Source organism: Anastrepha ludens, chromosome 2 (assembly GCF_028408465.1).
Source record: "Anastrepha ludens isolate Willacy chromosome 2, idAnaLude1.1, whole genome shotgun sequence".
Taxonomy (NCBI): Eukaryota; Metazoa; Arthropoda; class Insecta; order Diptera; family Tephritidae; genus Anastrepha; species Anastrepha ludens.
The window spans coordinates 27,910,318-27,920,935 of NC_071498.1; the positions used below are offsets into that span (position 1 = coordinate 27,910,318).

General features: G+C 35.9%; 1 protein-coding gene across 1 annotated transcript; it reads right to left on the bottom strand.

The window, feature by feature from the left end:
* Positions 1-1,638: 1,638 nt before the first annotated feature.
* Positions 1,639-2,361, bottom strand: LOC128856961 (drosulfakinins). Its single transcript, XM_054092442.1, has one exon. It carries the CDS (start codon positions 2,223-2,225, stop codon positions 1,803-1,805), a length of 423 nt encoding a protein of 140 aa, XP_053948417.1. The 5' UTR covers positions 2,226-2,361; the 3' UTR covers positions 1,639-1,802.
* Positions 2,362-10,618: the final 8,257 nt, after the last annotated feature.

Genomic DNA, 10,618 nt, shown 5'->3' on the forward strand with positions numbered 1-10,618 from the left:
CACCGAAACAGTTTATCAGTTTGTTAGGGAAGAAATCCCCGCAGTATTGCCATGGCCTTTCCGGTCGTGTGCTGCGCTGCGTCATCTTGCTGAAACTATGTGTGTGTGCTGAAGGAAGTATGCCATCTTATTATTGGCAGAAAATATTCGATCAGTATGCGCCAATAAGCGACACTGTCCACAGAAATTGCTTTCCTTCTATATTAAATTATTAAATATATTAAAATTTGTTGAACGACTCTTGTGCTTTCTCTGGCACTGATAGACATTGATTTAATTTTTAGCATCTATAGTTTAGCAAATTTTTCCATATTAACTAAATGCGCCTTCTATAATTCGATGGTCCCAAGAGTCGGGGTTTTGAGATATTCTACGAGCCAATACGCTGCAAATATTCCAAGACTAACTAAAGATGATTTCAACAAGACGGCGCTACGTGCCACACAAGCAACGAACCCATTGATCTTTTGCGGGAAAAGTTTCCGGACCGTGTTATCTCTCGAAGAGGTGATCATAATTGGCCACCCAAATCTTGTGATTTAATACCTTGTGACTTTTTTCTTTGAGGCCACGTGAAAGAGAAGGTCTACGACATAGGGTTATGGAAAATTCCATGAAAAGGATATTGTCCTGTAAGCGTCGTCGTGGTGGTCATTTGCCTGATGTGATTTTCCGCTATTAACGGTATACCTTTCTCTTTATAATGAAATAAACATCCGATCGCTTATATTAAAAAACAGCAAATAGAATATTAAAATAACACCTCTTATTGGAAAACCCTTTAGATATGCATTCATAACTGTCTGGCTAGAAGTTTGACTTTTGAAAAGCAAAGATTTTTGCTTTTTCGCAAACTACTTAGATTAAAAGCATAAATATCTAAATTTTACATGTTCAAAAAGAAGAGTGATAGAAAGAGAAAACTAATCTATCCTCGTTTTCCACAGTTATTTAAAATTGCACTGTGTGCCATTCTATAAAAGTTAGTTCGTTCTCCGGTGAAGTGTTAGAACCACTGTACGTTGGCGCTCCAAAAATTGTGGTTAGTCCAATAATTGTCGAAAAACAAGTTCAGAAAGCGATCTCATCGAAATCAATACTTTTCCTAACTCTCTCTCTCTCTCTTAGCTTCACAGTCTGTTGTGGACCATGACTTTATCAACAATCCTCCTCCAATTCAGTCTCTCTCTCTTGCCTTATTTCTCCAATTACGAACTTTCAACGCTTTTAAGTTTACTTGCCCTAACTACTATTAATTAATACCGCCACGATTTCTTCTCATATACACCCCGTTGCAAAATTATAAGCACACCCCTGTTTTTATACAAAATATACGTCATACTTCAACAAAAATAACACAGCGCAAAGTTTCAAATTTTGTCAAAAATTTTAAAACTTTTTCAAAATATCAACCACTTTTTTACCACAATTTTAAGAATTTTTCCATATAGCCCATTGCCCTAGTTCAAGTGTGAAGTTACTACAAAATACCGTTAATTTTTGACAATTTTTCCCCACTAAGCTGCTCGATTTTTTTATGTAAGCAAACAGTAAATAATTCAATTTAATGATTTAATCAACTAATATTTTCATCTTAGAGCCTCGAGCATAAAAATAAGCAAATCCCTCTATCAACTGCTTTAAACGTACATTTTATCTGTACGAGTATTTTATTTATTATCTGTATACATTTGCTCACTAGAGATATTTTTATATTTACAATCAATCACCGATTTTTGATTTTATACTAATTCTTATAGTCAATTCGTCAACATTTCACAGAAATTTTATTAAGTTCATACTTAAGTGCTTCTACCAAATCGCATGTGCCCATAATCGTCAAATTGTTCCTCACCTCCTCGTTTGCCGAATCGCATATGGCCATAGTCGTCAAAGCGTTTGGGACGACTGCTGTCCTCGTTTTCTATCAACAAATCCATTTCGATAGGTATTTTGGATCGGGATATTTGCAGCATCTTCGGACCAATACCATACATGGGCCGCATGCTGCGATGGTTTCCGAATAGGCTTCTACCGTTGATGTCACCAAAGGATTTGGGCGGTATTCCACCAGAGGGCCCACTATCCCTATTCGAACTTACATCGTGTAATTCAGACTTAAATGCATCTAAGTTGTTAGCTGAAGCAGATTTTAATAAAACGCAGACAAGGAAAGTAAAAGTCACTAATTCTGCCGCTCTCGACCTGCTTTGGATTTTAGACATTTTAGCTGCTTTCCCAAAGGAGCCGTTTTTCTAAATGTCTTAAATAGCCGATGGCAATTCACCTTTTATAGGTGGCGGTGCATACAAAAATTGACAATATTTGTTCTTCCCAACACCTTTTTTAATATTCATTTGCAGGCTGCCAACAATCACCGCCACTTTGCATTTATTATTTATGAAAATTCAATTACAGTTACTCTTCGTAATTTGACATATTATTGACAGGTGTTTGCATGCTTCTGAACAAAGAGTGGCTCATCTTAATATTGAATATTGAAATGTTGAAAATACACAAGGCATAGTGCATACACACACATCCACACCCACACTCAGGCTGATATGCAGTAAAGGCATCATCAACTAATACAGATTTAAGTGAAATATAAAATTGTTAGATATATGTATAAACAAAGTAGTAGTCCCATAATATTTTTTCATGTGAAATGTTTGAGAAAATTGAAATGTGGAAATTCGCGGAATAAAATGCTTCAAAAAAAAAAAGGAATTATGGGGCGAATTTTCCTACTATTTTTGCTTCGAAAAATTTTCGAAAACTTGAAACACATAGAAAGTAATATCATAAAAAAGATGTGTGCAAAATTTCAGGGAGATCGGGCAATAACTTTTCGAGTTATCGTGTACGCCAATTCGAAAAATATAGTTTTGGAAAAAAGAGTCGTCAAAGAATAGAGTCGTCACGGTTGACGATCTATAATATAAGAAATACTTAAATTTACGCTCTAAAATTTTTTTGACCTATTCTTAAAGGATTATATTAACATTTTATAAAAAAAATTCGAAATTTGACAGGTATCTGTCCCCTTAAATCATGAAAACCGATTACTGCGGTGCTTTGATTTAATGATTTTATACTGTATAATGAGAAATATTTCCTCGAGTGCGAAAACTTTTTCAGAGATTTCTCAGTTTGGATGAAAATTAGGTTTGCTCATGAAGCAAATAATTTTTAACAGACTATCAAGTTTTGGTGTTCCTGTATCCAACAACTTGCAAAGTAGGGGAAAGAGAGAGAGAGAGCAAAATGTCATTTCATTTTGAGGGGAAGTTGCAAGTTTTTACTGGATAAATTTTTATTTGCAAGAGTTTGCAAGTGAGAAAAAGAGCTGAACGCAAAGCAATAATTAAAATGAATTAAAATTTGCGAATTGAGTAAAAGTTCTACATTTAAATCTAAATGTTGAACGTAAGTAAATATATTTTAAAATAAATTTATAAAGTTTATTTGAAGTCATATATTAGAAAGGAATCGGCCAATGATGTAGAGGTACGCACTTCTGAACCACAGCCTCCAGTCACCGTTGCATTGCATGTATTTTTTCTGTTCTATGCTTGCAAGGAAAATATGAAGAAAGCTGTGATTGCTACAAAAATGCAATTGCGAACGGAATGTGCTTCACCTTACAGCGATGATGAAATGGAACAAATTATGGTGAACAGAATAAAATCATGTGATGCTAAGCTCGTTATTTTGCATTTATTTGCTTTTTTTAATTTACAACGTAGCTAAGTGAATTTTTGTGGTTTTTCCCGCCAACAATTCAATCAACTGTTCGTAAAATATTCAAATTGTTACTGGTTTTGCGTTCATATAATTTTTTTGATATTTTTCTCTTTGAGAGCGAATTCTCGGAATTTAAGTTACTTTTTACATGAAGAGATCTATTGTCATAACTCTACCATTTTTAACCAGTATGTCAGGCGGGCGTTTTGGAAATATATCTTCATCTTCTGCCTTACAAGGCTTCGGAGTTCACTCCTACCACTTCGGTTTAGGCGTACCGGCAAAAGCTTCACAAACCTTTACTGGTAACCGATTATTTCCGGATTTCATTCTATCAATGCAACCACACTTCTCCGTCAACGCCATTTCGTAATCCAATAAATTTTTTCAGCGCTTTGTTTGATGGCTATCCGACTTCATCATCAATTTTAAACAATCCGTGGGACATTGTAACTTCAGCAACACCGAGAGTCTGGTTTGTCTACTAAAATGCCCAAGAAGATGGGCCCTAGAAGCTGTACTTAGAAAGCTGATAATACCAAGCAATCTCCGATTGATTTACAATTGAAATGTTGCCGTATTTTATCGGATATCATACAAAAAGCGGCGGATGCCGTAGCAGAATGTCTTGATGCGTGATTACTATTCGAGAGTGCGTTGGTTCGAATCTCCGTGCATGAAACAGTAAATGATGGAAAAAGTTGTTTCTAATAGCGGTCGCTCCTTGGCAGGCAATGGCAAACCTCTGAATGAGTGTATTTCTGCCATGAAAAAGCTCCTCATAAAAACTATTTACGCATTCTACAAATAGGAGAAGGAGCGCGGTCCAACACGTAACAGAAGTGTACGTACCAATTATTTATTTTTATTTTTAGATTTAAGGAGATAAAATATTTATAGATATGTACATATACAAATGTGATCAGCGCTCATCTAGAAATGAAAATGAAGGTAATGAAGCATTTTTAACAATTAATTAAAATAGTTTTTTTTCCTCGCTCAGTGATGGAATATACAATTTCAGCATTTTTGATGAGCTTTTGTCTTACTTTTTTCCTTTGTCGCTAATAAAACATTCCTCTTCAACTCTTGCACAACTTTCGGTGTCGCTATATTCAATAAGTTTCATTTTCTTTTTTTTTTTTTTTTTTTTGACTTGGAAAATTTTGAAACTCCTTATTGTAGTTTACAAACTAGTATTTATAAACTCTGAAACAAAAATTGCTTTACTTTTATTTTCAAGAAGCTACTATTTAAGCATCAATTGCTAGAAATGTTGACAAAACTTTGGTTGAATCTATTATTCTCAATGGAATTCTGTACTCACAGTGTCGCTACCGATAAAATTGCAGGTACTCGGAAATGTAAACAAAGTAAACAATTGAATGCACTTCGCTTTTACTCCGTAACTGTACACATTCAAAGTCTATGGATTTGTAGGTGACAGCTGTGTATCATAACTACTTTAGTTGTAATAACCTGTTTCTTCTTATTCTTGGCCGAGTTTAACAAAGCGCGCCAGTCTCGTGCTACCGGCGCCAATTGGACACACCAAGTGAAACCAAGTCCTTCTCCGCCTGATCTTTCCAATGCAGACGAGGCCTTCCTCTTCCTGGTACCGTATCGAATACTTTCAGAGCCGGAGCGTTTGTATCCATTCGGACGACATGACCCAGTTAGCGTAGCCGCTGGATCTTTATTCGCTGCGCTATGTCTATGTCAGCGTAAAGGTCATACAGCTCATCGTTCCATCGCCTGCGATATCCGCCGTTGCCAACGCGCAAAGGTTCACAAACCTTGAGCAGAATCTTTCTCTCAAACACTCCAAGCGTCGCTTAATCGGATGTTGTCATCGTCCACACATTTGCGCCATACGTTAGGACGAGCGTGATGAGATTCTTGTTGAATGCTAGTTTTGTTCGTCGAGTGTGAACTTTACTATGATACTTACATATAAACTGTTTGCTAAAGCAAAATTCGATAAATTGTCCCGAACTTTGCAGTCGGAAATATAGATCGATAGCTTAGAATCGCTGCTTTATATGGGCTCTCCCAAAATTGTTGGGCTATTCGTAGTGTTTGCTTATAAAGTCTTTTCAATCACTTTATTACTCTTAGTGCTCCTTTCCTGCACTTTAAAATGGTCAATGGGAGTATCAAGGGGAAATATTTGAGCTAATTTCAATCACCGTAAAAGTTTTAATAAATTTGATATACTACATATAAAAAGGTGATGAGATTGGAGGCACTTTTTCCCATAGGGTTTTTTTTTTTGACAGATCACTCCCGACTACTGTCAAACTAAATACATAATTTTTTTCAATTTTCATTGACATTTCATCATGGAAAGAGTTACGCCTCAACAACGTTTACAAATCGTACAATTACGAAAATCGACGTTCTCTGAAAAGTGTTCATCGCGCGTTCAGATCAATTTATGCACCATTCGGCAAACCATCGGCAAAATTGAGAATAATTTTACAATATTGTATGAAACTGACCGATTAGACCACCTACAGTCCTAAATAAAGAGAATATTGCGGCTGTCAATTAGAGTTTTTCCGAATGCCCAGATTTGATTCGGCGTCGATCTGAACATAAAGGTAGTTCAAGATTTGAAGCCGGTTGATCTTCCAAAGCATCACAATTTCAGTCGTTGGGCTCTTGACAAACTCCCCGAAAATCCGCATTTTGGGACCTGTTTGTTCAGCGATGAGGCTCATTTTTAGTTAATGGCTACGTGAATAATAGAGGAATCATCTCCCTATATTTCTTCAAAGGTGGGGCTGGCGCCAATGTAACAATGAATGTCGAAAACTATCGTGCAATGATAAACGACTTTTTGATGCCGAAAATTGAAGCTCTTGATCTCCACAAGATTAGGTACCAACAAGACGGCGCTACTTACCACACTGCCGCTAATTTCCCTGAAACAATGAACTTACCACCAAAAATTAAGAAACACATTTTTCTAATAGCGGTCGCCCCTCGGCAGGCAAAGGCAAACCTCCGAGTGTATTTCTGCCATGAAAGAGCTCCCCTTAAAATATATCTGCCGTTCGGAGTCGGCTTGAAACTGTAGGTCCCTCCATTTGTGGAACAACATCAAGACGCACACCACAAATAGGAGGAGGAGCTCGGCCAAACACCCAAAAAGGGTGTACGCGCGAATTATGTATTTGTAATGGACTTCGTCATCGTTTCGGTGAGCAATTTTTCTCTCGTCTCGGACCAGTGGATTGGGCACCAACGAGTCATTCAGAATTGGTGTTTATGGATGGCCGAATTATGGCGCAGTTGCGAACAACATTTGAAAGGGATTATCTTTAAAATAATAAATGACATGAATGGTTTTACACAAAAATAATAAAGATTACACAATCAACTTGAATTTTCGTTGTTTTATTTCAATTTCCAATACCTCCAAATTGATCACACTTTACTTAGCACACTTTGAGATACACGCCCATTTCAAACATTTTTTTATCAAACTGACGCCCTGTTTACTGTTACGATCATATTTTTTATATTTTTTTATATAATTGCCGTTAGATTTATGCATATATCATACACACACACATAAATATATCTTGGTTTTTACTCAAGTCATCGCTTGCCCTAATTCTTCTAAATCTGTAAATATGTACGTACATGCATTTGTCTAGTCTACAGTGGTCGGCCAGCATAACGAACATTCGGAATAACACGAATTTTTGATTTAACGAAACATCAAAATTATCTCACTGCTGTTTCTTTAATACGAACGTTAATGAATTTTGGTTTATCGCTGCTTAATTTTTCGTTCTAAATTTGGCGCTCGTTGCAAAAACAGTTTTCGCTAAGCCAAGGGAAGTTAAATTATTGTTGTTCGTCTGCATAAAATTTTTTTTTTTTTTTTTTTTTTTTATCAAGTTACCCCTGACCACCTTGGATTTGGCTGATTACCTCGTCTCAATGGTGGCATTTAATATGAATTTCGCCACTCCCTTTCCATCTTGGCAAAAATGGGATAAAGGACTTTCCCTAAAAAACTTCGGCACTCCAATCCTACAGATGGTTCAAAAAAGGGATTGTGGTGTTGGAGGAACAGGTAAGTACTCTAATAGATTTATAATTGAAGAATCTGTGCGTCTTCTTAATACTTGCAGCATCTTCCAGGCGGAAGTATTGTCAATAGGAGAAGTTTTGGGCTTCTTGTAGGCTACTAAACGCAGACTTCTCTTTAATCCAGCCCCTGCATTCGACTGCAGCAACCTTTAAACTGGTGGAACAAAACAGAAATCCTTAAAACCTTGAGCGAAAACTGTAACGTTACCTTAATCTGGGTCTCGGAACGTCGGAACATTGAAGGATATGAAAAAGCAGATGAACTGGCAAGAGAGGCATCTGCCATGAATAAGCTATTCTTGCAGAATCTGTACTCACACCACTGGGTACAATCAAGAATGCAATCTCCTCAAAATACCTACGAATCGTGGATCGTAGATGAAGGGATAAGACGACATGCAAAGATAATAGAATATTATGACCCTCACAAACAAACGTCAACATGGATAAATATGAAATGAACGAATGTCTGCAGACTCACTGCAGTGGTAACTGGCTTCTGGCCCATAGGTGAGCAAGCAGCGAAAATGGGTATCCCTCACAATATACTTTTATATTGTCATAGTTCGATCTACCAGAGAAAAAGAAAATATTTTCCACTTCCTCTGCGAATGCCCTGCCCTATGGAAGTCGAGGACGTTGGTAGCGAGGTTGTCACAACGAAATGCGCTAATTGAATTCTTACAGAATCACCTCTTAAATCAACCAACTAATCACTGACCTTGAATTAAGTGTTAGTTTAAAATAGTTTTTGGTGTGACCGGTTCTACCTTGTTTAGTTAAGAAAGTACAGAAGCGTTTATCTTTGGAAAATAATTTAACGATTTCGGGCAATCCCAACAAGTGAATTTTAGTTAAGATTATCTCGGTGAAATATGGAAATCGAAACGTTCTACAAATTAAATTTAAAATCAAGGAATAGGTTAAAAAAGTCATCAAACCAATTTTGTTGTCGTTGGAATAAAGTAAAAATTTTTTTACGAACTTAATACCTTGAGTTATGTATTATATATACTTGTATAAGTTCCTATCGTTCCGTTTCATTTCGATTTCCAGCTGCCTTCTCCAGGTATGAGCTGATCTTCCTCTACGTCTCTTGCCTTGTGGCTTCCATGTAATGACTCATCTAGTGATTTCGCTGGGTAGTTTGGTGGCGTATGGCCTATCCAATTTCCACTTTTTGTATTGATCGGGTGCTGTTGTGTCAAGTGCCCCATCATTTGTTGTCATTTGTTATTGTATTGGGCCAGAAGATTTTGATGATTTGGCAAAGGCACTTATTGACAAACATTTGCACTTTCTGTTTCTTTTGGTGCGCCATTCCACGTTTCGTATCCGTACAACAGTGTTGATTTTACGTTCGATTCGAAGATTTTCAGTTGTGTACGGGGGGAAATGACGCGTGAGTTCCATATTGGGCTTAGAGCGCCGAAAGCTTGTCTAGCTTTTGAAAGCCGATTATTTTGAGTTTTATAATTGAATTGAGTTTTATAAAGATGTATTATAGATAGAGAAAAATTGTCCTTTTACGAATTTTTCGTTTGTATGAATTAGGCGCCCACTAAGATTCCTTCTATCGAACGTCCACTGTATTTGCGAGCTGCTACTCAGCCTATTAAAATCCGGTATGGATGTGCTACATATTTCTTGGCACTAAAGTGATGCCAACAAAACGAACAGAACACAAACGGCAGAATATACGTCCAATGCAGTTTGCTAAATTACTGTTAAGAGAAGCAAGAAGAATGGAGAAAATTGCTTCTAACGTACATTTTCGCGATTAAAAAATTCGATTACGAGCGTTCATGCAAGAGTATGCAGTACTGAGCATATGAAAATCATACATCGGCATGTGCGTATGTATGTATGTACTCGTAAGTTGGTCATTAGAAGTAACCTGTGCAGGTGAACCGGTTTTCATCTGGTCACAGCGACCGTTTATTGCAGTAAAATATTGAATGCAACTACGTTACCATGGATTAATAAAAATGTCTTGGATATTGATACGAATCCCCTTAATTGGAACATATTTTTATGTATGATAGGGTATATATTTACATTTAAAATATTAGGTGAAGTAAAAAGTTCTGAATGTTTTGCGCTAGATTTGTTTAATGTCAAGCTGTACACATTCCCTCGGTCCATCCGATTTGCAAATTGATCAAAGCGAGGAACATTTGTTTGTTACATTTATGTGTCGATATTTCGATCTCAATTAGATAAATAAAAAATTACAAAAAAAAAAAAGAAATTAACCTAATTTTGGTTTTTTATGATATGAAAAAAACATTCAAATGCTTCTAATTGCAGTAGCGGTTTACTTTTTTATGAATACTTAACCAAAAAAATTACTTTTACGTAACTAACAGCTTTTGGGAATTAATCACCATTTTTAGCTCCAATTACCCACTGCAGTGCACTTGCGGCGCTACATCGCTACATAACTATTTTAGTAAGCAAACACACGGAATATTGCAGTGATTTACTGTACATACGAAGGTGAATATAACTCGAAAAGTTACTGAAATCTCATTATGAAAATTATCAAAAACATTTTTTCTCAAAAAATATCAACAATAAAATATAAATTTGCCCCTAAATATTTTTTAGGTTTATTTTATGCTAAAAAAAATCTTAATTTAAAAATTTAAATAAAAAGAAATTATTTAAAAATTAAAAATTCATTTTTTAGTTTTAAAATATATTTTTTTTATTAAAAATTAAATTAATTATTAAAAATTAAATTTAAAAAAATTTACAAATG